Source organism: Lepisosteus platostomus, chromosome 1 (assembly GCF_059453375.1).
Source record: "Lepisosteus platostomus isolate fLepPlt1 chromosome 1, fLepPlt1.hap1, whole genome shotgun sequence".
In the NCBI taxonomy this organism is placed as follows: Eukaryota; Metazoa; Chordata; class Actinopteri; order Semionotiformes; family Lepisosteidae; genus Lepisosteus; species Lepisosteus platostomus.
Window position 1 is genome coordinate 22,106,949 of NC_142611.1, and position 22,422 is coordinate 22,129,370.

A 22,422-nucleotide genomic window follows, 5' to 3' on the forward strand; every position below is an offset into this window, starting at 1 on the left:
TTCTTCAAGAATTTGCCTGTATTTTGCACCATCCATCTTCCCTTCTATCCTGACAAGTCCCCCAGTCCCAGCTGAAGAGAAACACCCCCACAACAGGATGCTGCCACCACCATGCTTTACTGTAGGAATGGTGTTCTTAAGATGGTAAGATCTGTTGGGTTTTCGCCAGACGTAGTTTTGCATTCTGGCCAAAAAGTTCGTTTTTGGTCTCACTTGGCCACAGAATCTTTAAGGTGCTTTTTAGCAAAACATAAACACAATACTTGATGTGGCTTTTTTTAACGAGTGGCTTTAATCTTGCCACCCTCCCATACAGGCCAGATTTGTGGAGTGCTTGTGATGTTGTTGTCACAGGCACACAATGACCAGTCTTTGCCATAAAAGCCTGTAGCTCCTTCAAAGTTGCCATTGGCCTCTTGGTAGCCTCTCTGATCAGTCTCCTTCTTGATCGGTCATCCAGTTTGGAGGGACGGTCTGATCTAGGCAAGGTCTAGGTGGTGCCATACGCCTTCCACTTCTTAATGATGGTCTTGACTGTGCTCCATGGGATACTTAAAGGCTTTGAAATCTTTTTATATCCATCTCATGACTTGTGCCTTTCTACAACTTCATCTCGAAGTTCTTTTGAAAACACCTTTCTGCCCATAGTCAGTGCTTTGCTTTGAAATGCACTTCCAAGCGCTGGAATCCTCTAGAAACAGCTGCTTTTATTCTGAACTAATCAAAAATCACCACAATTGATCACAGGCGAGAGCCAATTAGTTTGTTGTATGACGTGTAAGGTGATTGGTTATACCTGAGCAAGTTTACAAATGCAGTTGTAAGGGGTGTTCACTTATCCAAATAAGGTATTATTAATAAGGTATTTTACAGTTGTAATATTAATTTTCAGAATGTTTTAGAATTTTATTTTCACTTGGCTAATGTGGGTTACTATGTGTAAATAAAAATGGAACAAGTCTAATTGAATTTGTTTTTATTTTCAGTGTCATACAACAAAAGGTACACATTTTGAAAGGGGGTGGTGACTTTCTATACCCACTGTATATTGTATTATTAATCCTTTGAAAATAAGAGATACATTCCGTGTAAGTTGGAACTAGGCCTGTGTCAGTACTTTTGAGAAATACTGTCAAATACTGTACGTTTTAAATTGAATTTACAAGGACTAAAATGTTAGTTCTTGGACAAAATACCTTATGACTTATACTTGAAAAGTAACAGTTATCTGGTATATGTAAAGATGCATTTGCAAACTATATCTGTATGGCAATATCTGTATGATATTGTGTTTGAATGACTTCAGTTGCTTAATTCATACAAGTCAGTTGGTGGAATTTCTACACCTCACAATTTATTAGATACAGTTGACTTTGCTCATTTCATTTTTTTAATTTCCATGCATGTAGTCACTTCATTTTTTCTAACTCCAGAGAAAATTGAAAATTTTACATTTAAAGAAGAAACATATTTCAAATAAAAATACACAGTATATTTTAATAACATATCTCTCTGTATTTCAAATCCTGAAATACTTAAAGAACTGTATTTGGTCCAGGTCTGTTTGGGAATACAGAGTACCCGTAAGCTTGAGTAAAGCATCTATCATTATAGAGTTTATAATTATTCTTCATTCTCATTTTGTTATTATTACAAAAATAATGGCAGGTAATAACTAATGTAACCAATTGCAATGAGATAGACGGTTATAATTGCACAATAATGATTATTGAATCAATCATATAAATGAAGTAAGATAAAAACTATTATATAAGATTATTGATTTAATTTCTATGCAAGAAAATTAAAGATTAATTGAAAGTCAGGGAATGCCAAGAATTATGTACAGTAGCATTATGTACAGTTATTTTATACTCTCGAACAGCTTGATAAAAGAATAATGACCAGGATTAAGAGAATTTTGTAAAAATAATCAATAACACAGTTATGCAACACTTTATAAACATTATGAACAGATATATACAGGTCATTGAGTAATCAGTGATTTTCCCCAAATGTCAAAAGCAGTAATATCTTCTCCTGCATTATTTTCTGTCACCTAGTGCAAAGCATGCTTTATTGAAATGATTTATTGGACTAAACTTGCATACTTTCATTAATTTAAGTATATTATTTATCAATGTAAGCTTAAATTAATGATATATTGCATACAGTTGCCACCAAAACACTAGTAATTGGGTATTCAGAAAAATGTGTTTTTGTAGTTTAATAGAAATAAATATTTATTTTCTTTATGCAGCTTTCAAATTTCTTCAAAAACACAAATCGTTACATAGAACGGATACTATTTTTTATATTGAAAACGGAATGTATTCTCAACTATTGTTGAGACTGTATGAAGATGGATGGCTGCCCCAAAAGAGTACAGTGCCTAACAAAAGTATTCCACCCCTTTGGACTTTTTACATTTTATTGTATTACAATATGGATTCATGATATATTTAACTGGGAGATTTTATTATTGATTGACAGATATCAGATATCTCTAATATTGAAGTGAATACAAAATTCCTACAGATCCTCTAAAATTGATTATATATAAAATGGAAAATAACTGACTGGATAAGTATTCACCCCCTTGCTGTGACACACCTAATTTGGCTCTTTGAGGCAATATCTATCAGGTTGAATGATAGGAACTGTTGGTGAACAGCAATTTTCAACTCCTGCCACAGATTCATGATTGTGTAGAGGTTTGTTTTTTTTTACTTGGCTAATCCAGAACCTTCACTTTTTTTTCTTTTTAAATAACTCCTGCATGACTTTGGCTGTATGTTGTGGGGGATTTTCCTACTGGAAGAATATCTTATCTTCTCATAAGTTCCATGTCTCTTGCAGACTGCAGCAGGTTTTGCTCCAGGATTTCTCTGTACTTTGCTGCGTCTATTTTTCCTTCTATCATCACAAGACTTCCAAGTCCTGATACAGCAAAACTTCCCCTGCATTACACTGCCACCACAATGCTTCACAGTAGGGACTATTCTAAGTATTCTAGGGTTGATGATCACTGTTACTTTTGTGCCAAATGTAGCGCTTACTGTTGATGTCAATTTCCTTAAGATGGACTTTACTGTGCTTTGGGGGATATGTACAGATGCAGCCATTCAAAACGAGCTGGGTATGCTGCGGTACAACGCGGTGGGCGTGTTGCATCAAAACGCATCATAACCCGTCATTTTGCGTCATACGCATTTTACCGCATGCAAATTAGATGATGTTAATAGTATCCGGAATGGCCTTGTAAAACTGCCAGGTGGAGCTAATAAAGCTTAACCTCTCATGTACAGCATTTGAGCTATCACCAGAAAACATCCGGTTTCGAATCCTGATCACTGCTGAGGGACAATCTTTATTCAATTAAGAATTTAAGATGCATACTCTTTAGACTTTTAAATTTAAAGTGTGTATTACATCATGTTGATCATTAAACATTAAAAAGTTGGTAAATTTTATGAAAGCAAGATTGCTCAGTTGGACAAAAATACACAACCTACCACCTTTAGCATAAATATTTTAATTATGCAGAAATATTTTATGCATCAAAGTCTTTACCGAAGATATTACTAATAGTATTAATAATGAATGACCTTGGACAAGCTGTAAACTCAAAGTATTACTCTGTTCCAGTTTCTTTGTAACCTTCTTTGTAAACAAAAATACATTATTTTTTTATTGACAAAAAGTAACACCACAGCATTTCGTTGATCCAATCACATATTCGTTTCCAATCATACAAAGTAAGTTTTGAGAATCTCTGATTCACCATGCTTTTCACATGCTCATAAACAATATTAATTTAGGAACATTAACATATTATGTAAACTGTATATTGCTGGTATTGGTAGTTTAAGGAAAAAATACACACCAGTATTCCATTTCTCCCTAAACATTTTAAGCATCAAAGTCTTACATGTGGTTATTTCGGAAACGTTTTTACGTGCTCCTCCTGACCATATTACATTGATATACTTTGTGAGAAGAGTGATAGTTTTAAACTTTTCTCCGAATACGCTCGTTATCGGAGTAAACAAAATAATAGGAAATATAATATGGAATTGCGTATCTAAAGAAATTTGCGAGCAGTGAAACAGCCGTACACATATCAATAGAAAGTCTTATACTACTGTTTGTGCTGCAGTACCTGAATATAATTATATAGTTAATAATTTCTTTAGATACGAGATGCTTAAAATGTTTTGATTGCCGCTTTGCATAGAGGTGCCCCAGCACCCAGCCCAGTTGCAGATGCGTGCATGGATCAGATCTCCCACTGGCCAGAGCTAGTGGAAGGTAAGCAGCTTTAAGCTGTGCATAAAAAAACTGCTCCCAAATGAGATGCAAGAAAAGCAGTTGGGCCATCCACATAATCTGCAATAGAAATTGCTTGTCAAGTACTACACTCTTTAGAAAGAGAGAAACATAAGCTAATAGCGGAGCTGTGGCTCTGTGGCTAAGGATCTGTGCCTGTGACTGGAAGGTTGCCGGTTCAAATCCTGCAGCCGGCAGATTCCGAGGGAAAGTCTCATCCCAAGTTGTTTACAACCCTAATATTAGAGAGCATTGTTACTCATCCTCCACCTCGATCAGACAATCAGGAACTGGTAGAGTAGGGTAACCCTACGTAGGTCTCGAATGCCCATGAAACTTTCAACCAATGAATGACTGTAGCTCCTCCAGATAAAAGAGGCAGCACAGGGCCCAGAGGGCTCCCCTCTAGGACATTCTCAGACTCAGCTCGGACAATCACGTGACGGCCAGTGTGTGAATGCCAGGACTTTACCTTGTTCTAAGAGTCGAGACCGGAGGTCGCCCGTGCGTAACCAAAGGATCTGCCTGAGTATAGCCCAGCACCAAGCCTTGTGAACCACCGGTAACCCTCCGGTAACCCACTGTGAGTGCTCGCCTGATCAACGAGTGAACTATGGTAGGAACTGTAGACAGCTGAATCTTAGTATTCAGGACTAGGGCTACATCAGGAACTAACCGGTCTTCTTCCCGTCTTAAACCTGTGACATACTCGGACCTGCAGTCACTTTTCATGTAAACAAACTCTGCTAGTTCAGCCAGGACTAACTAGCCAGGTCCTCAAAGATGCACTGCCAGTGCACCGCAGCAGGAATCTCTCCCGCCTTCTCCCACACCTCCAACCTCACCAGGACTGGCTGTCACCGAGCCAGAGGACACCAATTGGATGCAGCAACACCATGTCGCTGTTCCTTTGTGTCCGTGGGAGATCTAAATCCATATAAATTGGATGAATACTTAACTTTCTACGTTGCCACTTGAGAATTCAATTATTACCTCTATCCCAGTTAATGTCAATTTAATTCAGATCAGTGATGTACTTGTTTTTGAGTATCTAGTGTAGAATAGTATACTGAATGTATGTATCTCTTTGTATTTGTAACTGTTCGTGATTGAATATATACATTTTGTAATCTTCTAACCCTCACTATGAGATCTGTTCTGTTTATGTGCACATTTTATGTATTGATAAATGTATTCTCATGTATTAGTATCCGTGTGTGCATTGCTGAGTTGTTCTGCAAGGTCGGTTTTCTAATAGCCATTGAAGAATCATTTTGTGATTTACTGCTACAATTAATTGTCCCAGTAACTGCACAAAACCCCTACAAACTGTTATGTAATTGTGACTTCAAAGGCCCAATGGAACGTGATTATGCTGTCGCATTGTCATGTTATGAAAAAGAGTCCACCGTTAAGGACCAAGCCTGCACAAGCAAACAAAAATGCAGTGTCTGCATACTATCTGAATTAGTCCACAAAGCACTTTAAATTGTTATTTGGTTTCTTGAATTTATTTTCTGTAGTGCACCAGCATTATGTAATTATTGCTGAACAAGTGGTACCTTAAAATAGACTGGTGAACGTCAACTGGATACAAATGGGACATATTTATAATGGCCAAATACTGTGTGCTGGTTATATTGATTATTGAGAAACTACTGAAGGATCATGCCAGTCCTTTACAAACATTAGAGCTGTTTCTATTTTAATAATTCTGCTTCCCTTCCATTTGTTGCTAAACATGTAACCTTAAGGCTACAAGGTTGCAGTAATTTCCCAAACATGATTTTTTTTATAATTCAATAATGAAACAGAAGTTGTTGCTGGAAACAAAACTGTATTCAGTTTTGCTGTCTACTACTGTTATATACATTTCAAATTAGCATGCTTAATAACATTTAAAAGTGAGTCATAGAAATGTAAATCATAATATTATCTTAATGCAGTACTGGTATGGGTTTCATGGAAACATATACGACCCATTGCAACAGATTTATGCAGGAAAGACAGTTTATTTGTTTTGATTTTTGTTTTTAATATGCATACAGTATGGTAGATAGATATGAATTGACTGTCATATTAAATATTCTGATACTGGTATTACAATATACTTAACTGTTTCAATTTGTAGAAGAGTTTAGCTTCTTCAACCTCCAGTGTATCAAAATGCTAAGCAGAGAAAGTCTTTTGTCATTGTTGTAGTTCTAAACATGTCAACATAAAGCTGTGGTAAGAACACTGCAACCCCATAACTTTCAGGAGGTAAAAGCATTGCTTATTGTTAGTTTTATAATCTGATCAATCTTTGTATGTTTTATAATTATAATCTCTAATGGTGACACATTATTTAACTTTGTATGCATGGTTCATTTTCATCTTCGTTCCCAAAGCCTATGACTTAAAATTATTGTGATGAACCTAATATTTTAGAATAAATATCAGCACAGGAAACAGCAGTAGTAACTTGTGTTCACGATACATTGTGTCCTATAACCATTATATTTCTCTGATTATGGATGATGAGGCTTTACAGAAGCTCTTGAATTCTTCATTTGTGTGATTGCAAAGTTTTAATTATAAGAAAAAAAAGTTTTTCCATACATTTCACAATTCTGCCAAATAAGCATTAATATTTAAAGATTATTTCGGTCAAAACAGTATTTGTATTTTACATAGCACATAAATAAGAAGCTTTTAGAAAATTAATGACTAATGTCCCTGTGGAGGTTTTCAGTTTTCTTGTAGCTATTTATAATGATTTGTAGTATAAAATATACAGTATTGGTAAGCTAGAATTAAATTCAATATTTAAAAATGGATAATGTTCTAATTTCTTTACCTTACAGGACTAAAACTTATGTAGGACAATATAAACGTTTTCCTTCATGGTACATAATTTGTTAGATCATGGATGGTTTAGTGGTGGTAATCTCAATCTTCTGAATTAGGGTGTTCAGTAAGGGAATTGAGAATTTCATAAGTATGTACGTTGTTAATTATGAACAAGCCAATGCACTATTATTTTGGTGAGAAAAAAGTATATGGAATCAGGTTATCAAAGTGGTGGCGATGTTTGCATTTTCCATGAAATGCACTGAAAGATTTATGAGTAGAAAAGTCTTGTTGATAGTTTTTAAAAGATATTACTGAAAACCACCTAAGTTTATTTTTAAAGGGCTGAAGAAAACCCAAAAGGCTGCAAATAGGAAAGTAATGGAATAGGATGCTCAGGTTCTGAAAAAAAGCTCAGTCTGTTTAATAATATTAAATAAATTTTTCGTTCTTACTTTTTAGTGGCAGAAAAGAAAGATAACGGTATGATGCTGAAGGTCACAAAAGCCTTGATGCTGAAAGTCACAAGAACATTTACAATCAGCTCACAGCCCATTTGCTACATTCAGACATGATGTGTCTGTTCTCAGGCTTCAGGGCAGCCTGAAGGCATTTTCTCTTTTTACTAGAAAAAAATATACAAGGTGATGCATCTTCTTCATCCAATTTTTGTTATGGTTCATGATAACTAAAGAAGTATACACTGGTCAACTGCCACATCCCAACAAAACAGATGACATAAGATGCACTGAATAAATCACTCCTTAGTTTTCCTCCTGAGTGTTCCCCTCATTCCAAGTGTTTTGCGAAGTGACTGAACACATTCAAACAATGCTCTAGTTGTGTAAAAAGGTTTATATATAAACACTTCAGGTGCTTTATGCAGCCATACTGAAGTAAAAAAGTATTATTAACTTAAAAACATGTTTTGGATATTTGCTGTATGCTTATCTGGGATGTTTTAACTGGAATTCTGATAAATAAGCTATTTTCAGAAATTAGTGTTTCATGTATGACAAAGTGTTATAGAGAGGGACACTGCCATCTATTTTAGTTTTATTACTGCCAAGAAAATAGCCACAATCAATGGTAGGTAAAAAGGGAATTTTTGTCCTGCAGAAAATCAACATTGTCAATTGTTGTTTTGTTTTTCCTAAGCACCATGTGCAGAGGGATTCAAGAAAGTATAGAAATGTCTATGGAAAAACTAGGAATGGCAGTCACTAGATGCAAAGCTTTAAACACAAAGTGCATGGCTTTATTTTTTTTCAGATCATTTTAGCAAACCACATAAAATAATAAATAATTCATGTTGTAGGGCTTATAAGTAGCACAGTCTACAAAAGGTTTCTTCTAGGAGTAAAGATTGAGCCCTGTAGTTAAGAGATATGTAATTCGGATCTGGCTCATGTCATTAGTGGTGCACAACAGGCTGGGGCTCTGCAGAGATTGTGAAGGGGATTTGAAAAGCCAATATACATTTTATTGCCTTCATCTCCCCTGTGTCCCCGTGTTGGTAAGAAAAATGAGTAATTCGTAATTAGGAGGGTCATAAGGGGAAAAAACAGTGATTCATGTCAGAATTAAAGAAGCAGGCAAGCGAGAATCAGTTCAACCCCCTTATTCTCTTTTTCCCTCTATGATTTCCAATTAATGGGTTGATTTAGATTTAGCTACGATGTTTGTCACAAGATATGCTTGTAACTCAAAAATTGCATCAGATCAAAGTTTACTGGTATAATTGCCGTGGAGCAATCAGAAAAACAAATTTTTAAGTTTAAATAACAACATTGCATTTGTAATATGTGGTCTACTGATCTGTGCTGCGATTTCTTGTCTTTGCCAAAAAGTTATATTTGATGCACTTGTTTGTTCATTGTAAATAGTTTATGAAATAAAATAGACACAGGCAAAAAACAGAGTATAATTAATACGTAAGCTAGGACAACAGAACAAACAACATTAGCTAGGAAAGTATGGTAAATAGTTTGGTATTTTGGAAACATTCTGCTTTACTGTGCTAAGTGAAATATACTTTTCTTTGTAGTAAACTAACTTTCTAATTCTGGACCCTACCAAAAGAAGATTTTTGTCTTTACGCATCACTAGAGGCACCCAAATGACTTCTTTCCCCCATATTTGGAAGAACTTTATTCCCTCCAAAAAGAGCACCAGAAATAAATGAAAAGTATGCTCTCTCTGCTTCCATGGCAACCTGTCCAAGCATTACCAACATGTTTAATTTTAAAGATAAGCCAGGAGGCTTTTTTCTTTGTGAATCATTTATTGGACTGAGGATGGATGTGGCTGAAAGATATCTATGTACATGACAGGGAGACACAGTCTGCCATTAATTTCAATATTAACACTGGGAAATTACACGTTGTAGAACCTTGCAAAGAAACCAAACATATTTACTGATGTCAGCTATTCACCTAATAAAATATTATAATTACCTCTCCTTAAATGATGCACTAAAATGAAATGTGATTGTTTTCTTCATCATCAATGAAGCTGTAATATTAAAAAATGGTAATGATACAAATGTTTTAAACAGATAAACTACCGCATAACATCATCAATTTGTTAACATTACCTGGTGGCTCATTTTTTTATTATTTGGGCTTACTCTATAAGCTTTGATAGTTTTGGACTAAGGTATTTCTTTTTTTACTTATTATGAAATAAAGTATTTTTTCATATTGCATTGTTACAGTTACAGTATCTATGATAAGTATTTCCTTTTTTATTTAAAAAATGAATCCAGCAGCTAAGCTCTCAACAGCTGAATCAGTGTGTGGTCATGCCATTCAACACCTGGTCGGTAAAAGCATGTGGTCATGTTTACTCTGATTAATTGTAAGACGGGGGAAAGTTTTAATAGCTGAAATGTATCCTCAGGGTGCAGTCCTGAAAATGTAATTTGGCAGTAGCTTGATGAGGAATTAAGTTTCTTGATGAAAACTTGGATTTCATGGGTAATGGAACCTTGAAATGCAAAGGTTAGTCATGCAGTGTTGAAGTAACAAAACTAGGCTAAATCTTTGGTTAATTCATCAATTACTGCCACATCCACTAAGCATTACTTTCTTATTCACGTCATTGCACTCTGTTATGAAAAGAACATGTAGCTGTTTGGCACAAGAGGGAAATGAATTTCTTGTGGCTAATGGATTTCTGCAACATTAAAGTATCCTAGTGCTACTGCAAGGCAAGATAAAATAATCTATATTAGACGGTGCTATAACACAATCTTATGAAGAGATATATTCTGATGATTACATTTTCTGCTGACAAGAATATTAAACTAAACACCCTGCAAGAGCCCCTGTTCATCTTTTTTTAGTAACCATTTTTACATTACTTTTTCTATACAAGTTAATTTTTAAAGGTACTGTACCACACATTTAGAAGATTGTAAGGAATTGGTTACTTTCAACCAAATGAAAAAAGGCCTATGTTAATGATTTTAGTTACAAATTAATTTATAACTCATGGGTTTTGGGAGGATGTGGGCATCAGACTTGGTTGAAAACCAATTGGAATGCATAGGGCTAACAAGACAGCAATGCTAACTACTGTGTCACTGTGCCACCCTATTGGAATACATAAGTCTTAAACCACAGAAGGTAACATACAGCTGTATGTAAAATGAAGACAAAAGTTAAAAGTCCTGCAGGTGACTTACTATGTAATGTAGACTGTTGATTCTGTTACTTCAGTTATTGTTTCATTGTGTGCTGATTAAGACAATATTACTAAATGTTTAGATTTGTGTTTGGTACATTAGAGACTCCATTGAATAATGATTTATTGTTTTTTTTTCTTGCCTAGTTGGCGCTGTCAAGTGATAAGATCTCGTCACTGCAGATACCGCTGCTCAACCTTGATTTGGACACCAAAGAGAATGGAGTTCTTAAGCCTCTGTCCATAGAAATGAATCGGGAGGAGCTGCAGAACTTAATAAACTCATTGGAGTCAGCAAACAAGGTACCCTTTTTTTAAAAAGAGTTTTTGGGGGTCATCACACTGTAAATAACCAAAGAAGATTAATTTCAATCACTCAAACATTTGCTTACATATTAATGTAGTTAATTTACTAAGCATTTTACAAGCGTTATCTTGAAAATATAGGTTTAAGATGGCTGTAAGCTAAGCTTCATTCCATCTACATTTAATGTAAGGTAGCCCTGAACCTTAATGTATGGTACTGTAGTAACTAAACTGGATTCTTGTATCTTCACTGTCTCTCTAAACCTACGTTTAATATATTTATATATTTGTGATGCAGTACAGCTTTTAGAATATCATTGGTGAGTGTAATCAAAGTTTTGAATTTATCTGGGAATTTCTCCTTCATAATTTCCTTCCTTATCTCCAAAATATTCCTTTTGTTCTGTGTGCAATTTCTCAACTCTCATGCTTTCTACTCTTTAAAGAGCAGTACCTCCTATAACTATGGTAGAAAAAGTAACATGGTACAACATGTTAGAACATGTTAGCATAGCTTATTTTTTGCTTTCAAATTTTCTTAGCAAGTACATACTCATTTGACCCCTTCTCACATTAGCACAATTAGATTGAGGACCTGTGCATGACCTTCTCTGTCAGAGCCATTTGTCATTTGACATACTGTGAGCTCCACAGTTCATGAGAATTATTATCAATATTGTTAATAAAATTAGCAGAATCTTGTTAATAAAATTAGCAGACATGCATTAAATATAAGTACAAAGGAAGGAATGAATCTGATAACACACAACAACAATAAAATAAACCTAAAGTAAGGTGCAATGCAAATGCTGGATTAATGACATGAAGCAGTAAATGCAGATAGAAAGCAGTAAGGTTGACTGTTTAAATTGGAGTGAGGTGGTCTAAAAGAATTACGATTTAGGTGAGAGTGTTGGAAAAAGTGTTTTGAAAAATAACCGAATATACTTTATAGAAAAAGGTAAAGAAAATAGACATAATGTTTCATGTACCTGTTCCTTTGCATGCTGATGCAGCTATATACTCAATGTATGTAGAATAAAAAGCATATTCTCCTTGTTCAACAAGAATAAGCAACAAGTTTGTGCCAGAAATGAAATGTGTTGGGAGTACAAGAGTGACACCAAAATCTTTGGATGAGGAGGAAGATAGTAGTTTTGTGCTGTAAAGTGCAAAAGCTCTAGAGTGGCCCATGTAGGGAGAAAGAAAAGAAAGGGCAGAAAAGGATGTCAGTCTTTGAGACTTTGATTTTAATAGAATGAGAATGATGGCAAAGAACAGAGAATCAATGGTGAAAGTAGGAGAATGTGGGGAACTGGTAAGATTGGAATGGGCAGCAATAGGTGAGGGGGAAATTGTAACATTGAAAAGCTGAGGATGTCACAGATTTTGGAAGATAGAGAAGATCTGAGAATTATTGATGAATGAATGGATGATAGGTTGAAAAGTCTAAAGTTTGCTAATGTCTTGGAGTATTTCCTCAGATAGTTATCAAAATGTGATGTTTTTGATTTGGTTGAAGTAATTATGGAAATGAGACTGTAATAGCATCCATGACCCTCTGCCTACAACAGTTCCATTCAGTTGTTGTTCTTTTGATGTTGAAAACTTCAGTGTTCATCAAATTCCTGAGTATTTCTCCAATAGATAGATGATAGATACTTTATTGATCCTGTGAGGGAAATTGCAGAGCAACAGCAGCTTAGCACAGTCAACACAGCACATTGTAATGAAATGATATAATAATATAACAATACAATACATACAGTACAGTCAGTGAGAAGTGCACTAAAAAGAGGTGCTCACACCATAGAATATACAAAATAAACAGAACAATACACAAAAAGTTGTATCGCACATTATAAATATAAAAATATATTGCACAAGTCCCTAGCATATATTGCACAAAAACAGTTGTAAACGGGAAAAACCAGATGTAGCAGAGAGTTTAATGTTTAGTCAAAAAACAGGTCAATGTCAATGTTGCCCCTGCCCAGACCATTAGTGGATGAGTTCTACAGTCTTATGGCAGAAGGCAAGAATGACCTTTTGTAGCTCTCCCTGTCGCACCATGGTTGGATCAGCCTTTTGCTGAACACGCTCTTCATTCTTACAAGCATGTCATAGAGGGGATGGGAGACGTGGTCCATGATGGCCATTAATTTTGACAATACCTCCAGGGGGTCCAGGTCACACCCAATGACTTAACTTGCTCTTCTGATGAGCTTGTTCAGCCTTTTAGCATCCCCAGCTCTAATCCCAGAGCTCCAGAACACTACCACGTAGAAAATGGCGCTCGCCACAGCCGACTGATAGAACATATGGAGCATCTTTCTACACACATTGAAGTACCTTAGCCTCCTCAAGAAGTAAAGTTGGCTCTGACCCTTCTTGTAGATGGCCTCGGTGTCCTTTAACCATTCCAGTCTCTCGTCGATGTGCACTTCCAGGTACTAACACTGTAGTAGGGATGTGCTTTTAGATCAGTATAGAGACATGCAGTTTAAGAAATGCATGTCTACTGTCCATGTTTTGCATCAAATATATTCACTAAGTCGTATATCTTTGAGTATTTGAATTTTCCGAATCAGAATCTCTGAAAAATCATCTATAGTGCCTGGAAAAAGTATTCATATCCTTCCTATGGGTATTGCAAAATGATACATAGAATTTTACTCAAAAGCTGAATGCTCAAACTGAGGGCTTTTAAAGGTAAGATAAATTATGGTATGCCCAGTCCTCTCTATTCATGGGGGACACATTCCTGAACTGTCTGCAGAAAATGAAAAATGTACTGTATATGCTGGGAAGTGGCTCTCCTATACCATATACCATGGGTATATCTAAAACATCACACAAATCATTGTAAATCGTAAATGGCGCTGATTGTTTCCTGACTTTGCAGATTTATGTTCTAGATTCTGTTTGTTTTGGATGCTTCATTCTTTTCTTTGTAATAAGTCTGAATTACAGTTACAGAATTATGTCTTTCCTTTAGTTTTAAATTTGTCAGACTGATCTCTCCAGTACATTAACAAAATATATCCAGGTGCTGGGCAGCTCCACTAAAATCAACCAAGTGTGGAGCTTATTAAAGAAATTGCTGAAGGGAAATTTTTTGGGGGTATTTAAATGACCTATACAGTATCACACCATTCCTTTTCCTAGTGGAAATTGAGGTGTGGAATAATTAGTATAACCGCTTATGTATATTTGACTGCATTTTAAGATAAAATAGTGCTGTCTTCGCCAGTACAGTAGTATGTTTCTTTCAGTTGAGCTACAGCAGCATCAGTGCGCCAAGTGAAAACCTGCTTAAACACGTCATTTTTTTCTCTACTGTTCAGTACTTGGGCCCCCTTTTTGAACTGGGGGCACTGTGCAAGTGCACATTGGGTAATCTGGGCATCTCATCAGTCCAGTTTTAGGTTTAAATATGGATCTGGAGTTGTACAGTTAGTTACCTGTGCATTTATTTGTTATGGTGTGCAGATATGTTTTTTTTTAAATAGTAATGCTTAAATATAAACTCCTTTTTTTTCATAAGTTCATACTGCACATTAAGTGTTTTAGATAGGGTATTGTCTAACATCTGGCACTCCAATGGACTTCTAGGGTTTATTAATATGTTACATGCTCTGTAAGAAAAGGTGAATCACTGTCTATAACCACCTGAGACGTTGTGTAAGTGCACAATATAAGTGCACAAACTCTGGATTGATCTGAATATAAATAAACATTTTACAGGTCATAAATAGGTTATCGAAATAAAGCTGTAAATTTAGGGTAAAAATTCTGTAAAAATACATTTACTAGAGGGTGTGAAACATGAATGTGCTAGGGGAACTGGAATATGCTTGCTGAAAATACAAGTAGAATCTTATATTTTATTTATAGTTGTTCAGTACATATCTTTTAAAGCCCTTTAGTCTGTTTTTGTCTTGAAAATACTACAAAAATTCTATTAACTGAGTTATCCAATGTGTTATTGATGGCTCTGGTTACATCTACTGTGCTAACTTCTTCTGAGTGCTATGTTTGATCATAATACTGTAATGTTGTGTATCTCAGGGACCTAGAAGGCATCATAAGCACTGCTTGACCAAGTCATGTCTCTCTATAAGGACAGTTAATTTTTAACCTGCTAGCTAGGATAATACTGTAGGTTTCATTGCTATATTTTTACAGATGAAATGACAAAGCATATTTGTACAATAATTATTTCGTATATAAATGTAAAAAAAACATGTTTTTGCCATTTATACATGTTAATAGAAATTCAAACAGTAAATGAGAGCATAATAAACATTATTCAAAAATATGTACATCTGTGTTATAGATAAATATATCTTGATGCTAGCTGTTAGCTAAAATGTTTGGTTCTCAGTCATATTTTATTTACTTTTGTAATATATCTTATATTTCAAACTCCATTAATGTGGCTTTTTTAAATTAAGAATTATGTGTAGTCTTATTTCAGTTATTTTGTTTTAATTGCTAGTTGTAATTAAAACTTTGTAGTTTTGCTGTATTTTTATTTATGAATAAGATTTTTTGATCTTTATGCTAAACCCATTTGGAATCCCCAGTTGATCATCCTCTTGGCTTTCTGTTGCAATCTGCAAATAAGCGTGAGAGAGATGAATTCAACATGGATGCATTCTCCCAAATGTGAATGTTCATGCCATCTGCTTACAGTACTAACCGCAAATTTAAGGCATCGGATAAAAGATATCAGCTGCCATGATAACACTGAAAGTTTACAGATGCTCAGCCATCTATAAGTGTGCTATTATTTAGTTATCTGAGGAATTCCTGTCTCATTTAAAAAAGCACACAACTCAAGGAGCACTTGGCCAAATGAGAACTGCATCTCAGGAGCTCACATTTAATATGGGCAAATTACAAACCCAGAGGTACCAGAGCTACAAAACCCAGCCTCCGCTTCACATTACGGCCTTCAGAAGCTGAACTAAGCTATTGGTTTATAAAAATTGTTTAACTGTAAATAAGATACTGTAGTATGAATTGTGCTACACAAATTAATAGGGATAATCATCTTTTTCTTAATGGTGAGTTGTTTTAATATACAGTAGATATGTGTACTGTATATATGGAAATTGCTCAACATATATTAGGAGTATCTCTTATATCAATGTGGTAAAACAGTGTAGTTGTTAGTATTTTTCATTGATGCAAAAACATGCAATGCAAATGTTTTGTTACTGAACACAATGAGTATGTAATCCATGCAATATGTATAACAAAAGCATTTCAGTTATTCATTTACATGCAAAAGAATGCACCACCTTAAAAAAACAGATTTTACCACATGTTCATGTGTTTTGTAGTGCACAAAAGAGAATGCAGAAATATTAGAGAGGGTCATGCTTAGCATTTATATTCAAAAACTGTGAAAAGCAATCATTAACATTGTAGGAAATGGCTCCTGTTTCATGGAAAGTTTATTTTCATATGTAATTGTTTAAATTGCATTAAAGCAAGTGGAGGTTTATACCCTGATTAGAGAGAAAGCACTGATTTAAAAATGTCTATGCATACAATAAGACACAAACATTAAGATACAAGAGAAAAGCAAGCAAAAATTGACCTTAGGAGGATAAAAACAATTGTATTGTTGGTGCAACAATGCTAGAACATACACACAGATGATGATGGTCACCATCATTTTTTGGATTTTTAGTGTTAAGCCTTTCAGTCTTGCAGATGCAACCCCTCAGGACCACTATCTGGTTCGTCTTTCTCTTTTCAGGGATATTGCTCTTGTGTTTAGCTCCATCATATCTTCCTTAATCATCTCTCATTCAACTAATCTCTTACTAGAGTATTCAATCCAACTCAGTCCATGTCGGCCAATCTTGAAACCCTCCAATCTATTACTATACAATATACTAACTGTACCAGCTGGCGCTGTTTGCCCAGGGATGCAGTTCTCCGATTTCTTTCCACCTGTGTCCCTGACAAGGCAGCAGGAAGTTTTTTGATCTTTCACTCATTCTCACAAACCCTCTCTGAACCCATACACTTGTCTGGTGCTGGGAATAGCACAGGGTTACACAGGACTACAGCTGTGCTGTCTAGACTCTTTCTATCTTATCAGTGGGGAGAAGCTACTCCACTACCCTACTGTCCTATTCCTCCAGGAACTAACGCCTCCTGTCAGCCGTGGTTCAGCTGACCAACCCTGTTCCTCAGCAATCCACTTCAACCCTGTTGCACTTGACGAATGAACTATCACAGAATCTTTCTGTCCAGCACTTGTGGCGTCCCTCAGTATAGCCTAAGCTGTTTTTTCTGCAAGTCTCCTTTGCTTGTTGAGTCACATAAGCTTTTTGTGTATTGGTTCAACCTTTAGCACTTGATAACTCCCTGTGGAGCTCTCACTCTTCTTCCTCTCCGTCTAAACCTAGGACACAGACTTCAGTCCTTCAGTCCTTTTGCTCCTAGCTGTTCTTACAACCATCTCACTAATCCAAGTCTAGTACACGAAAACAAACTTGATTAATATTTATCAGATTGCTTTCATTAATAATGTCACATGAGCTTTTAAATAACTCCATCTGTGATATATTGTAGATTGGGATAGCATTAGAGATTTCTTTTCTCAAAGAACTTCTGAATTTGCTTACGTAGACATTCAACTTCTGAGTATGAAAATAACTATTTCAAAATGTGTCTCTAGCTCATTTTAATGTCACAAAAAGTTTTTTTTTTATATTTGTCAGCTCCTTCAAAAAAGCAGGCAATCCATAAAGTGCCAATGAGATGTAAGGAGTGTCTGGGGATGTAGTAGCAGATGTGTGTTTAAGTCTTTGTTCACTGCTGAGATCTGCTATTCTTGCCCTGACAGTTTTCAAAGGTGTCCTGGCAGTGGCAAGGACATGGCCGGTTGAACGGCCCATGTAGGTGTGTGCTATTGAAGGTGACAGCTCTGAGCTGTGAAAACTGCCATGTGCAATTTGCTAGAGAGCAAGTAAAATGCAAGCAGTTGTGTGAAGAGTAGAGCAATAAAACATAAAGGATGCTGAACATTTATTCACCTCAATTTCATTCCATTTGTGTTTCTTATTAGCAAATCTGTCTTGTTAAACAGATTGCTTAATTAATTTACTTCAGGGACATTTCATGCCTTTCATGCATTTCATTAAAAGGTAACATTTTGGGCCATTACTATTGTTGTGCCAGAAAAAATGGCATCAGCTGAGCATTTGTGTGTTGAAAGTAATCTTTATTCATATGCATATGGAAGTTTTGCATCGTGTGGCACAAGACTTAAAAACCAACATTTACAATGCTCTTTTATATAGTTGAACAAACAATACAAGATACACTCCCACATGACTCTCTGCTTGATTTGTGGCTATATATGGTCATTCTAAAAAGCCTACCATTACATACTGTATATATTCTTTACTGCCATCTTGCATGACAAGCTGAATTGACCCTTTGTTCCAGGAGAGGTCATTCGGTCATTTCCCTGAGAACTATGTCAGCTGTGCGTAAAGACATCATGTGGCTATGTTATCTTTTGAGACCAGATATCCTAAAAGGATATGTAGTTAACAATATATAATACAAACTTATATAAAAAAATTTTAGTTAATTCCCTCACTACCAATAGTCACTGTGCCTAAAGATGGTAAGTCAGTTTGACAGTCTGTGATTTCAGCTAGCTTATTAACAATGGTTTTATTCTGATTTTGAGACAATGTAACTTCTTTCTGTCGTATGTAATAGTTTCAGTTTACATCTAAGTACGTTTTATTTGTCATCATTAAATTGTTAACTGTAGTTACTATAGCATCCATTTGCTATTTAAATGTTGAGAATATAGTGCTAACTCTTTAGAACTCTTTGGCTAATGGCAGTGTGGAACTATATTACAGAAAGGCATAAAAAGGTTTGACAACCACTGCTCTAAGCTTACCCCAGGATGGTTCTTCTGGTCAAGGTCACAATTTCATTTTAGAGTAGTCTTGCCAGATGACTACTCACAGGGAACAGTATTTTTGAAATGAGCATTTCTGAACTCAGTGAGCCTGAAAACTCCCAGGTGATTTTTTTTCTAGCAAAATCTGAAATACTGAAACGGTGACTAGCTGCCTTTGTATGAAGTGACACCTTATACCAATGTTACAAAGCAGAGGAATTTTAAAATTGGTAATGAAACATTTTATTATACATGCAGGGCTTTAATCTTCTACAGTTCTTATGTTTTTGCAAAGTTTCCTTAAAATGTAAAATAAACTTTACACAGATTCAGGAAACATTTAATAATCTTATATGATTTGAAGAACAGAATTCCATATTTATTAAAACAGCCATGCAAGCCACAAAGCCTGCATATTTATTTTTAATTTTTTTGTAAAAAATCTAGATTTAAAATCTATTTAAAAGTAGGGAAAAGGAATATATATTTTTTCTTGATATTATGTGTAGGCGTGTGTATCATCGTTTATATATCAGAAATGTATTCAGATACTTTGTAGAGATTTCAAGGCTGTCTTTTTATCTATATTTAATCCTCCCATATTCACTCGGGAACACTTTTGCTCTGCAAAATTCTCTCAGCCTCTTCTTCTCACACACTCTGTCTTTCCATCTCTCTGACACGTCATTCTCAGCAGTCCCCAGTGCCTTGCACTATTTGTGGTGGTGAATACAAGGAGTTATGGAATATTCAGGTGCAGACAATCTTTTGGCATCCCTTAAAAATTGTTTTTTTTTGCTGTGGGAGACCTACAGTAGACTAACTAGAAGGATACTTTATCACGGAAACAGGCTGGTTCTTGGACTTGTCTGTTAACATGTTCTTGACATCTTTTTTGTGCCTAAATTTAAGTCGCTCTCATTGTTCTCAGAAGCAAAATTAAATAAGTTCCTTAATGACAGAAGACTATATTTTTACAGAGAAGGTATACATTAATGTTGCATCCAATTACCTAGACATAAGAAAATGACTGAAGGGATCTTGTGGATGAGTATGACTAATAAAAATCATCCTCCTAAGGCTGTAAGATGCTCCTTGGTGGTGACAGTGGAGCAGATGATTTTTTTTACCACTTTAGGGAAGAATGAAAGGAAATGTCTTCCATTAGGCAGAAAATTAGTTCATTTAGGTAGTTAAGAGCTAAGATGGAAAAAACACAAGACTGTTCAGAATTAGGTTTGATGTGCGAGAAGATAAAACGCTTATGGTAAGTTACTGTAGGCTTCTTAAAGCGAAACCATGTGCTGTTTCTTGCCTCTCTCATTCATCACCTTCACATACAGATGCAGCCATTCAAAATGGGTGAGGTATTTCACGGCATACCGCGACACGCCCACCGGGGTATCACGCGGTATCACGTGTGTCACGTGACTAGCTATCCGGCGTCGCCTTGTAAAACCGCCAGGGGGAGCTTAACCTCTCATGTACAGCATTCAAGCCTTTAATTTTGAACTGTGTATTACAGCATGTTAATCATCAGTCATTCAAATGTTGGTATATTTTATGAAAGCAAGATTGCTCAGTTGGACAAAAGTACACAACCTACCTTTATCAGAAATATTTATGCATCAAAGCCTTTACTGAAGATATTACTAATAGTATTAATAATGGATGACTTTGGACAAGCTGTATACTCAAAGTATAATTTCTTTAGCACATTTGTACAAGCACTTGGAATCTGTCCAAGCCATACTTTGTCAGGCATTTTGTTTTACTTAAACGGGGCATAAAAACTTCCTTGCTTTTAACAGGGCGTTTCATAATTTCTAGCTACGAGAATGATTTAAAATGCGACACCTATCATTCAACTAGAGCTTAAAATATCACAAGGAAAAATACACACCGGTATTCCATTTCTCCCTAAACATTGTAAGCTTCGAAGTCTTTAACTAACGTGATACCGGATACGTCAACAAGCATACTTTTAGAATTTGATTAAAAGGGAATATAATATGGAATCGCGTATCTCAAGAATTTAATAACGGTATGATTATATCCGTGTACTGCGGCAGAACTGTGTAGGGCTGTTTCGCCTGCCTGATCATGCGAGCTGTCTTGTAGCCTACTGGTCTAGGTGCGTGACTACCAACTGGCAGGTTGTGTGTTCGAATCCAGCTGGTGCTGGACTTTTCATTTTTATTTATTTATTTTTTAATCGCGTAACATAAACATATTACCGTATGCAAACTGTACTGTATACAGTATGTATATGTATATTTAATGTCTTAACTGTGCCCGTTTAATTGAATTAAAAAAAAAATATTTAACACGAACATTAAGCTGTTTACATCTTCCGCCTGAGAACAGTCACCCGTTGCTACCCAACGCAGAATGGTGATTGGCTGACACTATCTGACACCGCTCTGATTGGAGAAAAAAGACGTGCTGGTGTGCTATACCAGGAAGAGGATTTCTTTCTATTCAAAACGTGTATTTTAAAAGTTTAAGAAGTAAAAACCTTACAGCGTACACAGATTTCTAAACTGATCAGGATCGTTATCTTTGTCTTATGCATAATAATGTTCACCGCTCTGTCCAGCAAATTAATAATAAACTTTATTTTATATAGCGTTTTAAACGAATAAGTAATTAGATTGCTCATAAACCTAATCACTTGCTTTTTCTTTTTATTTAGGCTCAGATTTCAACTATAGATCGTATTATTAATAACCATAATAACAACCAACCAACAAAAACAAACATATAAACATAATGGTGGTGCTGGACCTTCCAGTTTTATTTATTTATTTTTTAATCGCGTAACATAAACATATTACCGTATGCAAACTGTACTGTATACAATATGTATATGTATATTTAATGTCTTAACTGTGCCCGTTTAAGTATTGAATATTCATATCTAATTTTACCACTGAAGGGAAATCTTAACATAAACATACAGTATATGGCTGGTCTCGGTACTTTAAAGAAAAAAATACACACCAGTATTCCATTTCTCCCGAAACATTGTAAGCTTCGAATGAAACCACTAAATAAAGACATAAATATAGAAATCTTAAGATTTGTTTTATTTAATGTTGGTAGCAGGATGAACTGTCAGAGTGTATATTTTGTCGCAAAGTTGCTACAAGATGTTAACAGTGAAAAAGGTATTTAGAAATGAGTTATTTCAAGATGAAAAAAGAAAACATACACGAAACATGGTTTCATTACGACCAGAATCGGTCTTGAGATATTTTTAACTTGATTTACAGTATTTGAGAGGTATGTGTTAACACCGATACTACAGTGCTTAA

General features: G+C 35.4%; 1 protein-coding gene across 1 annotated transcript in view; it reads left to right on the plus strand.

Annotated features, from left to right (window-relative positions):
- Window positions 1–22,422, plus strand: part of commd8 (COMM domain containing 8) — a 53,598-nt gene that overhangs the window by 23,873 nt on the left and 7,303 nt on the right. Inside the window, exon 4 of the mRNA XM_088627351.1 lies at window positions 10,996–11,151. Coding sequence (XP_088483477.1) covers window positions 10,996–11,151 — 156 coding nt within the window. The remainder of the gene's footprint in view (window positions 1–10,995; window positions 11,152–22,422) is intronic.